Source organism: Camarhynchus parvulus, chromosome 7, assembly GCF_901933205.1.
Source record: "Camarhynchus parvulus chromosome 7, STF_HiC, whole genome shotgun sequence".
Taxonomy (NCBI): Eukaryota; Metazoa; Chordata; class Aves; order Passeriformes; family Thraupidae; genus Camarhynchus; species Camarhynchus parvulus.
In genome coordinates, this window is record NC_044577.1 from 7968202 (window position 1) to 7984562 (window position 16361).

The window sequence follows — 16361 nt, forward strand, 5'->3', positions numbered from 1 at the left end:
TTTACCCTATGCAAAAAATCTGTTCAGAAGCAATAGCAGGAACCATCATGCCAAAACCTGATCCATGGTGCTGTTCAGAAACACCAGTTACATTGAAGTTAATACTTGGGAGTCTTGAAGGGTTGCCTTGCATGAGAGCAGGGAAGAAGGAAAAAGGAGACTGGTTCTCATGCCATGTCTGATCTTGTCTTACAGTCCTTCTCATGAACTTGATGTGGTCAAAAATAAAAGGTATCCCGTATTTTGTTTGTATTAAGATTGTGAGAAGAGGTTAGAATGAAAAGACATGCAACAGCTGATGTCAGGGAGGTCGTGTTTCCTGCTTTAGAATTGTGTTGCTGTCTGTAGCTCAGTTTAAGGTCAACCAAAAGGCAGCAAGACTGTTTTTGTTGTGCCTTGGAAAAAAATCCACAGAGTCCGGGTATGCAGCTTGAAGCCAAAATCAGATTTTATTCATGCTGGTTATATAAATTACAGATATTACCAAGCTATATACAGAATTGCTCTTGTTTTTTATTTTATACGTGATGCTTGCTGAACTTACATGCAGCTTGCTTTGAATCACTCAGTGTAATGAACAGAGATGTGCTTGTTTCTTTGAAATTCACTTCCATGTATCACAAAAATATCTCATTACTTTGTTTCCGCTCACTCACTTTCAACTAACCTAAAGAGCATGGGTGAAAGGAGAAATGAAAGTAAAATCTATGTCTTACTGATTCAAGGAGGTTCTGTTTTCATCACAGAAGTCTCATTTATACCTACTTGAGAAAGCTGTAAGGTGCAAATGTTCAAGGGTTTGTGTTTGCATGCATTAATTGTGTGTTCTGTGGGCAAAGCTTGCATTTTGATTGAGCCTGCATTTGTGAAATACAGGGGCCTTGGAGTTGCCTGTTTATTATTCTATTAACAGAGATTTTAGGGTTAACACTGGGGGAAATAAAACCAAAACAACAAAACCAAACAACCTAAACTCAGTGGTAAACATGTCTGAAAGGAAAAAAAAGGAGGGCAAAATTAGTTTTTACAAAAACTAATTGTCCTACTTATTAAGTGAGCCTGTGACAAGCATGTAATATCCTGTCACGCAGCACAAGTTTCCAGGTGGTCAGCAAATGCTGCAGCTCTTCAGTAACTGTTTTTTAAAATTGCTTCCCTGTTGCCATTGACCAGTTAGCATCCAAACTCTGTCCGATTGGGGTTTTTTATTTGTGGACTTTCTGACAGTACTTGCTGGGGTATCTGAGTGCCTTCTGCCCAAACAGATTTACTTCTGCAACTATTCTGTGAGAGGGGAAGTTTTACTAACTCTCTCTTCTAGTGGAGAAATGGAGACAGCCTTTTCACCACCACAAGTTTTATGTCTGCTTCCTTTCTGGAACTCCCTTCTCTCTCCAGCCTTGCCTACCTGCCTTCCACAACTTCTGCTGTGGTGCCAGATAAAAATCTATGTTGGTGGCAATTCATCTTTGAATATTCCAGAGGTATCTGGGGATTGCTTTTCTCCAAAGTTAGGGGAACAAGAATCTTTGGTTTGAAATAGTATCTGAATCAGTGGTGTATAAGATTATAAATAAGCAGAAAGTATTTAACATCATAAATCCTAATTTGTCCAAACACATTAATGTCTTTCATTATCTTTATACGCTGTCTTCAGAAGCAAAACATTTTGTTCTTATGCTCTCATATTTACAGCAATTCTATGGAAATTAGTTAAATTAGCAAGTCAAATTTATCTCTGCTGGGACCCCACTGAAGTCAAATGACTCCCAAACCGGAAAGGATTTGGTCTTTTTTTGGTGACAACTGCAAATCTGACTTGCAAAAGACTGTTTGAATCCCTAAGGAGAAAATTCCTTGTTTATGTGTTGTTGAAAGAGGCCTAAGAATAATGTAATGGTTTCTAGAAATGCTGACTTTCAAGGTGGGCGGAAAAAAAAATTATGACTTCTTTAACCCATCCAGTGTTCACACAATTACTGCTTTTTCCAGTATGTGCACTTCAGTCAGTTGAGTAAGGAGAACTCAGCTAGAAGGAAAAAGGGAAAAATTAGTCTCATGGCACTCACAGCTGTTCATTCAAAAGAAAACGCAGATGAAACCTTCTCTGGCTGAATGTAACTGCAGAGTCACTTTCAAAATGTCATATAAACTGATAAGGATCTGAAAATCCTGTTTCTAGTTGTTTATAAAATAGAGGAATGCTCTTTACAAGACACTGTGGAGGAAACTGTTGCAGTAAGAATAAGCATGGTATTTATTTTTGTATGAACTTTGTGGTTCTTGAAGCCTGTGGATACGTATAGCAGGGTTCTTCCTGGAGTCTTATTCTTTTAATGGGTAAGGGAAGCTGGACTGGGGGGGGGATAGAAGGGAGTTCAGCAAGACTGCAGAAAGTATATCTTGCTAAGAGTGAGTTACTCAGTTGTAGGATATTTTGTCCTGCTGCAGATTTCACTCTTGTTTTCTGTATCTCACATGATGCTTTTTTGTTGGCATTTCATGCCATTTTTTGCTTTAATAGTGTAAATTGTCTGCTTGCTATACTCAGCCAGCTCTTCAGCAGGGTAGATTGTTGTGTGAATTTGATAAAGAAAAAACCTCCGTATTTTCCTCATTTCCATTTAGCAAGGTAAATTGAATGGAAAAGGCAAGGAATGAATTCTTTAAAAATCTTCTAAAACTATTTTTCTCATGCAATTTCTAGCAGACCTTTCTAGTAAGAGCCTACAGAAATATCACTTACCATCTAGCAGCACTGAACCACTCGGCTTGGTACCTTTAAAATTGTATTTAACACTTGCAGTTTGCTGCCAGGCACATTCTTTTTGTCAGATTATGACCTTAAATGATGGCCATGGTCACAGCTAATTTTGAAGCTCTGAAGAGAGCTGGTTTGAGATTTACTGAACATGCAAGAAGAAACCAAAAATGTTTGGATGCTGATGTTAACTGAAAGTGAATCCAACTGTTCTTTACTCTGACGAAAATTCAGGAAAGCAAATGCGTGCATTGTTCGTAAGTGCAGTTGAGGAGGTCAGAACCATTTCCACATGTTATAAACCAAAATAGAAATGAGTGGGGACATGTCCTGCATTGGGTGGGGTAGGTTTTAATGCAGAATTTTAATTCAGGCTGGTTATTTTGTTTTCAGCTAAAGAACTAGTTTGTCACGAGTGCTATCGGAGAAAAAAGTGAAGAATAAAAAAAGGTATCTTGCTCTTGAGTGGATTTTCAGGTTGATATATTAAAGAACTCATCCACTTGTATACGAAGTTTAACTGTACTTCTAATCACTGGCAATCAGGATTCTGGTTTAGTTTGGTTCTGTTTGTGGGTAAGGAGAAGTGTTTACAGAGAGGCATTTGAAGGGGAGTTGGCAGGCTTTTAAATACAAAACCATTTTAAGATCATAAATCATTGAACATACACAAAGTTAAGGGCTAGTGTTAAAAAAGGAGATTTTCTTCTAAAGCTGCTAGAGCCAAACCACTGCTGTGTTTGCTGTCTGCTGGACAAATCCCACCTGGCTATATATCACTGTTCTAAGGACTCTGAGCCATGATGATTCAGAACATAATTTCTAGTCAATAAAGAAAAGAAGAATTTTTTAAAAAATATGATGTTCATAGAGTATTTTCCTAACCTTTCTATATACTAAGCTAAAATTACTTTTCTTTGCTGAAAGTGTTTTAGTTGACTTTTAATTTTGCACCCCTTTGAAACCCCATGTAAAATCTTGCAGTGTGAAAAAGTTGTGCAAGTTTGCTGAATTGGAAATTATCATATTCCTTGGGCAGCTCCCCTGAGCAAGTCCAGGCTTTTGTGCTGTCCAGAGAATTAGTATAGGTGGCATGTATTTGTCAGTGCAAAGCCTTCATTTGTGCAAGAACTCTGGGATCTTTGTGTTCTGACATTCATGATTCATTGCCCAGCATGTCAGGCAAGTCCAGTGCTTTCAAGATGCTTGCAGTATCCTGCACCATTTAGAATAGGAAATATCTGCACCATTGTTTCAGAATGTAATGAAGCAAGTGATGAAAGAGCTCTGATTCATGGTTGTACAAGCAGCCTTTTATTAACCAGCATCTGTGCTGTATCCTGTTTGCTTAATATTTACTTATGAATGGGAAAGTTTACAACTTACAGCAGTTTCAATGGCTGTGGGACTCAGGTGTTCTCTCAGCACAGCATAAACGCTTGGAGACATTGGAAGAAGATCTGATGGAGAATGTGGTTCTGTAGAGTCATTTAAGCTAAAAAGAAAAAAAAAGCAAAAATCATCTAAGAAAAAACTTGAATCCCTCTATGCATGTCAGTGGAGTATGATGAATGGTTTTTAGGTTTATTAACCCTGTACTCAGGCTTGCTGGTGGCCCTGTAAGCTCATGCAACAACCTGATATACACTTAAAAATGTAGGAGGTTGAGTCAGGTTTGTCCTCTTTCCTTGCTCCTAACATCAGCTGCTGGGGAAAAAAGAGAGTCAGTGAAAGAAAAGTAGATCAGAGTACCATAAAATGTGCAATTTTTTCAAATGGTTTGCCCCATTAATGGAAAAAAGCACTCTACAGGTGAAGTCCTTTACTCCCCTTTCTTGTCTTTAGCAGTCCTTGCCAAACTATTTTCAAACAGTTTGGGGAAAGGAGGCAGGGGAAACTCTGAAATGGGATGTAGATGAAATATAAATAACTGGTGAAGTGTAACACATCTGTGAGGATACTTACATTTTGGAGACTGGGATAAATACAGAAGGAACATAACCTTTCCCTCCTCCATCCGAGGGCTTTGAGACTAGAATAAAGAGTAGAGAAATTAAATATTGTCTAGTCATTTTATTATCTATTTGAAATAGATTATTTGCTTAAGTGCTGCAGGCAATAATAAATTGTAAAGTCCCTGCATAAATAAGTAGCCATGAAAGTGAGGGGAATTCCTGAGATTAGTCCTTGAGTTCAGATCTTAGTCACAGAATTGCCTGTGCTCCCCTGATATGAAACACAATATAATACTGCAACTGATGAAAGAGATTTCGTTAGGCCTTCAAAGCAAATACACAATTCTTTAAGTTTGGTACTCTGAGCCTGCAGATTTCAGTTCTGCAAAGGCTTGGAGCTCTGCCTCTACAGATATAGCTTCAGCAATGTGTTTTGAATTCCAATTCTTTTGCACGAAATTAAGCATATATGGAAGATTTTAGATGATTGGAGCATTAGGCAAAGTCCACAGAGTTAAAATGAAGAGGGAGAAAAATACTGTAGCCTCCAAATATTTTTGGGTTGTGTAGGAATTTGAGTTCAAATGGAATTGTAACCTTTGATACTGAAAGTCTAGAAGAATGTGTTTTATCTATTAAAAAATAAGGCTTTGAGGGCTTTCTTTAAGCGAGAATGAATTTTATCTAAAAATGAGCTGACTTGTAACTTGGACATAAAAGAACGTGGGCCTGAATATATTTGGAACCATCCTTGTTTGGCCTTTTTGCATTTTCCAGTGCAGTTGCCAGGGGTTTTTGTCTGCCATAATAACTTTGTAATTGTGCAGTATATTGGGAAACAGTGGTGCAGATAAGCAGCCTTTGTTTTAGGATTCCATTGCATGAAATGAAACGAAGTCGGGCTTCCAAGCTTTTTGGGAAATACTGAGTTTTCTTGAAATTAAAGAGAGAGCATGCTACAGTGTAACACAACTATGAAGCCAATAAGCAGGATAACTTTTCAGTTTCCTCTCTGTTAAACACCCAAGCACTGAATTTTGTCATGCATCAGTCAGAGAAAAAAATTCAATTTCTTAGCTTCTTTTAAATATGGTCATCACCTCTACTGTAACCTCTAAGACCAGGGATGTATTTGCAAAATGAAGCTGTCTAAATGACAGACACATGTTTAAACAGTTCTCTTGAAGATGACTATTACAGGAGGCATCTTAATCTGTTCTCTCCCTCCTCTCCCTACAGTGCTCAAATTGCCTCTTGACTTTGCAGCTGCTGTGCAGGAAGGGCAAATAGAGAAGTGGAGCCTAACCTTCGTTTGGCTGACAGCTGTAGTGTTTGCCAAAGGCTTTATCTTTGGGGATATCTGGGTACAGGTACTTGAGGGGGTTTTCAGGAACGTTGTCTGCCATGATAACTTTGTAGTCGCGCAGTATGTCGGCAAACGGCAGGGCAGATAAGCGACCTTTGTTGTAGGGCTCCACCGAATGAAATGTTACATCTCCTGCAAAAACACAAAGGAACCATAAGCTGCAGATGAGCAACTGCAGCTAGAACATATTTTTGCATTTCTTTTGAGGTTTACACTTGTACAGGCTTTACCTGTTCTTAGCTATGTTAGTATCTTTCAATATTTAATTTCTGCATGTTTGGAAACAAATCTAAAGCCTGCAGTTAGCAGGTGCACCTCATAGAGAATGTTGTTAATATAAAGGGCTCAGAGGTACAATGTCAGAGTTTTGGTTTGTGTTTGAGAAATTATGATACTTGTATCTTGTCCAAAACCATACTATGACATGATACACGTGAATTTTACTTTCAAACCAAACAAAACTCGACTCCTGTATTGCAGGTATATTGCAGAGTTTGGGTTAGTTTTGGTTTTGTTGTTGGCTTGGTTTTTTAAAAATTTTAATTATACTTACCATTTTCTAGCTGATCCACCCAAGTGAAGGTAATTCCACCCAGATTGCTCTCACTAAACCTTAGTAAGAATGTTCCTGGTGTCTTGTCTTTCAGCAGAATTCGTTCCTTTTCTTTGCTTACAAATCCCATTATGTACCTGAGGTATAGCAGGAAATCATGGGTTTACTTTTGGAAAAAAATACAGATTTGGATCTGTGCAATGGGTAGAATCACAGAAGGGCCTGGGTTGGAAGGGACCTTAAAATTCACCTGGTTCCAAATCCCGTGCTGTGGACAGGGATATCTTTCACCAGACCAGGTTGCTCAGAACAATCCAGCCTGGCCTTGATCAGGCCAGACTTTTTACAGGTGTTCAAAACCTGGTTACAAAGCTTTATAAGGCTTGGGGGCTATGACCAAAGCTTTGTGTAGTTACACATGGAATATGGCATTGAGCTCAAAGTATTGTGAAATTTATCCCAGTACTTGATTGCACAGACAGAACTGAAGAATAGATCTAAACCTGCATTTCTAAGAGATCCCATGTTGTTCCCCTTTGACAGCAATTTCCAAAAGTTATGAATGGAGAAGGGAGACAGAAGTGTTAAACTCGTTGCAAATACTCCTCTGCATGGCTAAAACTGAGATGAGTAAAGGACAGAGAAAATGTGGAGAGAGATCAATAGACAGCAGTTCCCTTATTGCTCACCCATCAATCCAAAGAGGAAGAATGTGTTTTTTAATCAAGTCCAGGATTGCTTCAAGCCAAACCCAAAAGGTAAAAGACTTCCCAGGCAAATGTTCCTAACAGTTAAAAAACAACCACAAAACACAATCAAAAACCAACACACACGAGAGAAGAATCATGAGAGTGATGTTACCCAACGTTCACATGACAGTTTCTTCTCAGTTTCTTAAGAATAAGCTACTTTTCTCAAGTGAGAATCACAATTTGAGCTGTGGTTTTGAGTAACATCTCTCTTTCAACCTGACATAAAACCAACTGATTTTTAAGATATGCATTGGAAGCACCTCATTTTTCAAGGAGAATAAAAATCACATCTGTGGTTTCTTCCTAGTTATACATTTATATTTTGAGTGAAAAGAAGATGAGAAAGTTGAACTTCCTTCCAAGGTTCTGCACGTGTTTAAATAATGTAGTTAATATGAATTAAAGAAGCTTACCCTTCTTTATCAATACATTCTCTCTTCCTCATCACAGTTATTGCATATATTGACGGTCTTGAAAATAATTTAGGTCAAAACTAAACACATGAAAAATCTTACTTATGCTTTATGAAAAATGTATTGCATGCTTTGGTTAGACTTTCAGTTGATCATATACAGAAATATATAAGGCACACTCTAATGGCACACTCTGATATCTGTAGCAATATAACTAAGCAGATCCCTAATCCCAAGCTTTATGCTTCTGGAAGTGTTTTCTTCCCAGTTAAATTTTTACAAGGGATGTGATTATGCTGAGCTGAAAGTCCCACATATGGCAAGTGGGAATCTTATCAGCAGCATCACAGAAACAAAGATAGGCATGGCTGTGGGTGTTATGAGAAATAAGAGTTTAGTGTTATTTTTGCAACAGTACCTTGCAGAACTTTGCCCAGGATAGTTGATAATCATTGTAACTGACTTGCTGTCCTGAAAGAGGAAAAAACCCCCCAAAACCCCAAATGGTGCATGTATTATTCTGAAGTTATGAAATAGATATTGCTTGATATATGCATAGTTGGGTGGGGGGTGAGGGGAGAAGTACAATCCATCCAGACTTGGGGAGGGAGGAATAGGGGCATGCTGAGGAACTGCAGATCTGGTTTTCTGTATTCTTTTGAAGCAGGTGATAGTAGTTTTGGAAATATTTGCCTGAAGTAGCCTGTAACTTGGTTTTTGCAACACTCCGTGCTCAGTTTCAGTTTTTAGCCTAGATGTTACCTCTCAGCTTTCCCCAGGGCCTTTCCCTTCTGGGGCACCCTTGGGTCGCAGAGTACTCAATAGTTCATCTTGCTGAGGTTACAGGGCCTCTTTGCTGTGCTGACACCAGTGAAGCATCTCTGGTGAGGCCCCAGAAATGAACAGACCCACAAGGATAGGTACTTAAAAAGGAAAAACCCCAAACCAAACCTCATAAGCAAGCAAAAATACTTCCTTTTGATTTCAGATGTATGAGATAATTGTTAAGGAGGCAAAGTAACATCACAGTTCAGTGTGACTGATGCCCTCTTCCTTCAGTTGAGCACCCTGGAAGTTCGAAAGTTGAATTACTTTGTGATAAGAATAAGCTGATGCCTGCTTGTCTTTGAAGAAAAGATGTCATTGTGACATTTTTGACATCAGCTCTGGAAATGGAGGTCATGCCTTGCTGGTCTTGGCTGAGGTGGAGTTCATTTTCTTCACAGCAGCCAGTGTGTTTTGGATTTGTGCTGGAAACAGTGTTGGTAATACAGGGATGGTTTAGCTCTTTCTGAGCAGGGCTTACACATAGTGGAAGTCTTTTCTGCCTCTCATGAGCAAAGGGGCTGGGAGTGCTGGAAGCTGGGAGAGGACACAGCTAGGACAGCTGATTGGCCAAAGGATATTCTGCACCATATGGTGACATGCTCAGCATGTAAACTTAGGGTAAGAAGGAGGAACGAGGGGATGTTTGGGGTGATGGCATCTGTCTTCCCAAGTAACTCCTTTGTGTGATGAATCCAGCCCGGATTTCCAGGCTGAACACTTCCCTGCAGATGGGAGGTAGTGAATGAATGCCTTGTTTGCCTTGTGTGCACATGTGGCTTTTGCTTTATGTGTTAAACTGTCTTTAGCTTGACCCATGAGCTTTGTCACTGTACCCTTTTCTCACTGTACCCTTTTCTCACTGTACCCTTCCAATTCTCTCCCAATCTCACTCTGGGGGAGTGTGTGGCTGTGTGGGGCTTTGTTGCCAGCTGGTGCTAAACCACAACGTGTGCCTAAAGACCCTACCTGTAGCTACCAAAATAAGAACCCCAAAGTAAATAAAATCTGTATATTTCTACACACTTACCTGTAAGTTTCTCTGCCAGCATGTTGAGCTGTTCAGAATTGAGTCCACGACCAACATATGATGAGAATTGCCAGCTCAGTACTTCTAAGAGCTGGCTCAAAGTGGCAGCAGGGGGGTTGTTGAAGAAAGACAAGTTCTGCAACAGAATGAATGCTTTGTTTAGATAGCAACCATGAAATACATATCAGGCTGTAGGAGGAGGCTGCAAGTGCTTGAGCAGCATTTGGAAGTGTTGAAAGTGAGCTCTGTGTGTGGAGAAGCACTGGGGCAAACGTGTGGGCCCTCCCACCTGCAGGCACCCAGCAAGGTGCAGTGGGGTGCCTGAGCAGGGCTGTAAAATGACACTCAGAGAGAGCTCAAGTCCCTGTGTGCATCTTGGATGTTAATATGCCTTGCTATGCCTCTGGTAGTGTCCTGTGTAAAGACAGTGAAAATATGCTTAAATCCTGTCAAAAAAAAAATCTAGATATTATAATTATATTTTAATGTTTAGTGCATGGAAATTTAAAGCCATTACATACTGATATGGTGATGTGCTGTTGAATCATTTGGCTTATCTTTGTTTTTTCAGTTGTGTTTTGTTTTTTTTTTAATTCTACACACAATGGACATACTGAAGACTGTGCAAAAACTCTTTGGAGTATCACAGAGTGATAATGCAGTCCAGCCTGCTGGTCAGCTGGCCTGCCAGCATGGCAGACTGTCTGCCCCTTTGCCTGCTCTGAGCATCTGTGTGACTGCACTAATCCCCAGCTGAAAGCCTGAGAGCCATTGACAGCCCTGTTCCACAGCCTGCAAATACAGGAACAGTGGCTGAATCTAAAATATGTGCTGAGACAGCTGGAGCCTTAGAAAGAATGATTCTGCCTTTGCTCAGGGTTAGAGCCACTAGAAGTTGCTACTTAACATTTATAATCTTCTCCACAGAAAGCACAAATTCCTATAAAATCCATGGGGGAAAGCAGCATTTAAGTACATTACAGATTCACCTATCTGCCTGCTTTCCTGGTCTGGAGTTGTACTGATAGAATTATTTTCTAACAGGTCTAGTTTTAGTCAGGTACATCCAAGAAAGATAAATTAAAGCTAGTGAAGTCAGAGAAGTTGTGGAGAAGGCCTGTCACCTTTCCTTAGTTTAAGTACTACTACTTTAGGCTACAAAAAGAAAAGCTAAGGGTGCATGTGGTTTTATAGCTGGGCAGGAAAAGAAAGATAAAGAGAACAACAATCAAATGTGTTGATAACCGTGTACGTGACAAAAATAAGGTCAGTTCAAAAGGGAAATACATCTTTTTTACACTTAATGTAAATAATACAAATGTGAAAATGCAGAAAGTCAGTATTTGCACACTGAGGACCTACCTGAGGGTCATTGGTTGACAGGTTGTACCAAATAATGGAGGCCCATGCGTTGGGCAGTTGGCTGACATTGGAAATCATCACCACAGGCAAAGAGCTGGTCTGGTGGAAAGAATGAATGCCCTGTGTAAATGCTGCTGAGGAAAGTATTAATGCTGTGCTGTGCTTTGGGTTTTTAGCCTCTCATTCTTCCCAAAGCACAGACTTCTTTTCCAGAAGCTCTGGAAATCTTGTGTCAGCTTGTGGTTACCGCTGGGGGCCTCACCGAGGGCAGGCAGACCTGTGGTGTGGCCCAGCACAGTTGTACTTCTAGAAACTGCTGGAAAATGCCTTTTTCTCCTGCCCCAGGTAATCTGCCCTGAATACTCACTTCCAAATTTATGGTCAATCCATACAGGCAGACCTGTGTCTCAAAGCTGATGGAGTGCAGTTCCTCGGTCACCATGTGAGGGCCCTGAGGGAATAACCAGGTTATAAAGCTGGGAGTGCACAGCTGGCATTTAACACTGGCTTAGTGATCCAGCTGCTGAGGTTACACTTGGAAAGAAAACTCATATCAAATATATAAGCAGGACAGGAAAAGAAGGAAGTGAAGGAAACAATTTGTTTGTTCAACTCTGACATTAAATTAGTCCAGAAGTCTGGTAATTTTTCTGATGAATCTAAAAGAACCCCTTAATATTGTTCTGAACTTTTATCTTTTTCTGAAATGGTACTTTTAAATACAGATTTGCACACAAGAAGTTAACAGATAATTTTGTGTGTCTGATAAAGGTTGTCTCCAACTTTCCTTTTCCTGAAGTTTCCTGACTGATTGACAATTGGACTTTGAACAGGGATGTTCAATTTCAAGGAGAAACAAAGCAGAAACAAAGCAAAGAGCCACAGCTTTAAAGACAAATGGGCCTTCAGACAGGTTTGCTGTGGGCACTAGTTGAAGGACCAGAGGCCTAAATCATTAATCCGAAGTAAATCTGTTATTAAAACCCCAAGCTTTTCTTGGATGAAAAAACCTAAAATCTGTTTGTCATTGTTGATTAAAGTTTGTAGTATTAATATTTGTTTTGATTACAAAGCAGCATAGCTCTTGCAAAGATCCAAATCTCTGCCCCTTAGGAAACAGATTTCTTGAAATACATTTCCATCCCCAGAACTGAAAGTATAAAAATATATTTGCTCTTTTCCAGTTTTCTTTGTTGTTGGCCTTTCCCTCCACATCATGCATTTGTTTTGTCAGACTTTTCTTAAAAAAAGAAATAAATAATTGCAAATCAAAATGCTTTCCCATGATGAAATATCCAGCTCAACCTGTATTTCTGACACAAAGTTGGTGAAACAACCCTTCTTCCCCCATTGTGATTTTGCAGAAGCAAATTTTTCTCATGGAAAAATCTTCTAGGCAAAAAGGTACATCTGCATGAAAGGACAAATCTAAAATAGAGAACTTCCACTTTTTTCTTAATGAGGCCAGTTATATTTAACTACACTTTTAGCATACTGAAAGTCCTATAACAAAACAAGTTTTGAAAGTATTATAGTTGCAGCTAACAAAGAAAATCCCAACTCTTGTTCTGCTAATAACCACTTTCACAGACTGACTTGGCCAAGGAGAGGCTCTGTTTGAGGAAATCAGCAGTGAACCAGGTCAAAGCTCAGCTGTCCTAATTCTCCACAGCCCTATGATAGCTTTATCAAGTTTTAAAGGCACAATGTGTAGAAATGGGAGGAAAATGCTGCCAAAACTGGAGTGCCAACATTTCTTAACCTACATTTTTGCATTTGCTTCTTGTGGTGTCAGTGATTTTGTAAGCAGCAAAGTAACTGGGAGATGAGCCTTGAGTTTCAGTCTTGCTAATGGGGTGTTGAGTTGTTCTGTTCAGAAATGTGTGTGAAAGGGGCACACGTATCTTCTGCTTTAGGTTTTGGTCAAATTCCTCATGCTCATCACACCTTTTGCTTTGTACTTAAAGAATACTTCAAATAACTCTTGTGCTTGTATAACTACAGCTATTTGGGCTGTGATGTGAATGATTTTATTTTTATATGTATTTTTAAAATATGTTTTTGAACAACTTTACTCTCAGCTATGCTGGTTTTAGCGCTGTCATGCCATACACAGAATCACCACGAGAGGGGAACCTATGACCAGGCTGGGACAAGTGCAAGTAAGTTAAGCACATTTTTGAGCCTGGCTGAGGCAGCAAACCCCTTTGATACAACGATAATGACACCCTGACTTCAGCTCTGAACCCGACCAGCAGAACATATATTTAAAGGACTTTCCCTGTAGGAAACAATTATTTCAACAACAGAAAAAAACTTTAAAACCTTATCTGGTTTTGGTTTTTTTCTTTTTTTTTCAAAATGTAAATGACCAAAAAGGTAACCTTTGAGTGGAGTGCACACATTTCAATTATTACTCTCTACCTTCTATTGTAACTTTTTCAGTATACAGACTTCAGGCATGCAATTACAATTTGAGTAATTCCAAAGAGTTCTCATTATACTTATACTAACATAATAACTGGATCCTGTACTTCGTATATATTTCAAAATCTAACAACTCTTTGATTTAAATAAAATCAAATCTGAAATACTTGTGAGAGTGTGCAAAAACAACATGTAAAATAAACGCACAAACCTCATTTCCTTTGCTTCCAGCACTTGTTTTCATTTCTTTGGGTTGCTGTATAAAGCAAAGCAATATTTATGTGTCAGAGAAACTATACACAGAAGTACATATAAAGAACATAATTTATAACCAGGATGTTCTTAGTTGTAATAAGATTTTATTTGCAATATGCAAATGAAGTCTAATGAAGACTGACACTGCACACTGAAAATTCTATTCAGTGAGGGGTCTTTTGATATTTTAAAAGAATTTTTAGGAAACTAAGTTAATGTAACAAAGCATTAATTAGAGTGCTTGCCAAGTGTATCCCACAAAAAAAAAAAAAGCTAAAAACCATCGATCTCAATCTCTTTTTGCAAAAGTACACTGATGCACTGCATCTGTGGTTAAGCCCCAGAATTACCACAGGCAAGAGAGTGCTAGTCAGAGAGCAGGACTCACTGGGCTCTCAGAGAAGTTACACAAGCACTGTTCTGGTCTCTCACGAGGCTTTATCACAGGCATTAATTTCCGATAGATTTCAAGCATTCAATTCTATCTCCCCAAGAAAATTGTGGTGTGGTTTAAGGTTTTTTGTTTGTTTGTTCTGTGTGTTGGGTTTTTCTGCTTGGTTTGGTTTTTTTTTTGCTGTTGTTGGTTTGGTGTTTGGGGTTTTTTTTAACCAAACTCAGTTTCTGTGAAGCTTTTAAATTCGGTATGATTACTGTTTCCTTTTTTGGTGGTAATTAGGATTTGCTTTCTCATTTCTTTGAAAATATATAGTCTTATTTTAGAGAATGGATGACATATAGAATAGCATAAAGAGGCTCTAGGAGTAATCTTTTTGTACAAACAGAAAGAAAATGAGTGTGGCCTTGACAGTAATACAGTTCTCCCTCCAGAGTTTCTAAAGAATCTTTTATTTCTCTACACACAACAGTAAAAAAAAAAAGGACTGTTTTTTACAATAGTAAAAAAGTGTCAAACCTACCAAATGTCGAAATTCTACTGACAAGCTCCCATTTGCAGACTCATCCATGTTCATGGCTTTCACATGTGTTCCACACAGAACAAATCTACGGTTACTGCAGAGGACGTGACAGTTATGTACTCAAGTACCAGTGTTATTGGAAAAAATTAATAACTATGGTATTTTATTGTCTTACCTTACAGTTGAAACATTCCTAAAAGAGAAGAGGGGTGGGGGAGAGGAAATTGATTGTGAATCAGTATTGGTGTAAAACAGAACTTGTACTGAGAAGCATATCTGAGATGGTAGATTCTGCCTGCTCAAAGTTGGTTTGTATTGACCCTACAGCTACGGTTTTTAAACTCAAAAACTGGAATTCATACTGTCCACTTAAGACTTTTGCATCTGGGCATATGTAGGTAGTATATTTTATCTTGCTATTTATTTTAGTGTATTTTCTCTTGCTATTTATTTAAGTACATGACTTCTGAGAGAAACAGCCTTGGCTTCTCTTGCTCCCTCCTCACGGGGTGTTTTCCCTCTTTCTTGTGGGCCCACATCTATGTCCATGCAGCCAAGGTGGCTTTTAGGGGCTTGCAGAAGCACAACAAGCAGAAGGAGGGAGGTAGCTGGTACCTAGGGCTGGGGATGTTGCATTGTGAGAGCCCAGAGCTATTTCAAAACTAACTATCCCATAAATGCAATATAGTTTGATTTCAGACTTTTGTGTAATGCTGCTGTATCAGTCTGCTGACTTTTTTTTCTAAGTCTTGAGACAAATCTTAAATGGACTTCTTGCCTCTAATTTGAAACCATCAATTAGACTTAGCAGCTTTGTTTTTAAAAAAGAAGTCTTCCACATAAAAAAGAAGTGTTACTCTGATCTTTTAACTGGTGGGTTTTTAAAATTTTTCTTTTCCTTTTCAAAGCAGTTTAAAAATCAGATAGGGTAGCCACTGAAAAAACTTGTGTTGTCTCTGTAGGGAGTAAGAGGATAGCTTCACTTTCAAGTTTCTTACTTGTCAATAGTTGCTTTCACTCTGATCTGGTAGTTCAGCTCTGGCAATTTAATTAGCAACCTTCAAAACAGAAAATGAGAGAGTGAATATTAACAGAATATCTCACCAGAAAACACTAGACTGGTTGCTCCAGATTAAAGTATCAGAAATTATTATCATCTGAAAACAGATTAGGCATCTAGGATTACAACACAATTTACAGGGTTGAGTTCTCAGAAAGAAGAGCTGGGCTGTTCCAGTGGTGGGTGCCCTACCCTCCCTCTAAGTGTGTGGAGAAGTTAGCATGTGTTTGAGGGAGTGGCTGGAGTGACGCCAAAGTCATTAGGAAACGGATTTGTATCATCTCTGACTGCATCACAGATGTGTGTGTGCTTTCCTTCATGTACCTCTTCTCACCCCCAGCCCACCATGAACTTTGTGCTGCAAGGTGGAAATGAAGTGAGAGTTCCTCTCCAACCTTTGCTCTTTCACAAAGTCAGGGAAGGAGCTTCTGGGAGAGAAAGAACTTGTCTGTGATTCACCCAAGACCCCCAGAATGCAGCAGCCTCTCTTTCCTCTGTGCAGAAGTGTCTCTCAGTATTCTGATTTTGGCCTGTATGATAAGGATCATAATTTACTCAGTTTGAAAAGTCATTAAAACAAGAATTCATACAATCAATTCATACAGAACCCTGAAGATGCTGCCTTTAGCCACAATGTACCTTTCTTCCTTGTGTTCTACTCTTTACTGCCACTTGCACTGCGTGA

At 39.1% G+C, this 16361-nt stretch overlaps 1 protein-coding gene across 1 annotated transcript in view; it reads right to left on the reverse strand.

Annotated features, from left to right (window-relative positions):
• Nucleotides 1-1804: 1804 nt before the first annotated feature.
• Nucleotides 1805-16361, reverse strand: part of STAT4 (signal transducer and activator of transcription 4) — a 36571-nt gene continuing 22014 nt past the window's right edge. The window contains exons 10-23 of the mRNA XM_030952311.1: nucleotides 15615-15674; nucleotides 14792-14809; nucleotides 14617-14710; nucleotides 13656-13700; nucleotides 11385-11468; nucleotides 11018-11116; nucleotides 9656-9791; nucleotides 8219-8271; nucleotides 7325-7419; nucleotides 6636-6772; nucleotides 6023-6214; nucleotides 4727-4793; nucleotides 4148-4256; nucleotides 1805-2029 (exon numbers count right to left, since the gene is read on the reverse strand). Of these exons, the coding sequence (XP_030808171.1) occupies nucleotides 2003-2029; nucleotides 4148-4256; nucleotides 4727-4793; nucleotides 6023-6214; nucleotides 6636-6772; nucleotides 7325-7419; nucleotides 8219-8271; nucleotides 9656-9791; nucleotides 11018-11116; nucleotides 11385-11468; nucleotides 13656-13700; nucleotides 14617-14710; nucleotides 14792-14809; nucleotides 15615-15674 (1216 nt within the window). The 3' untranslated portion in view covers nucleotides 1805-2002. The remainder of the gene's footprint in view (nucleotides 2030-4147; nucleotides 4257-4726; nucleotides 4794-6022; nucleotides 6215-6635; nucleotides 6773-7324; nucleotides 7420-8218; nucleotides 8272-9655; nucleotides 9792-11017; nucleotides 11117-11384; nucleotides 11469-13655; nucleotides 13701-14616; nucleotides 14711-14791; nucleotides 14810-15614; nucleotides 15675-16361) is intronic.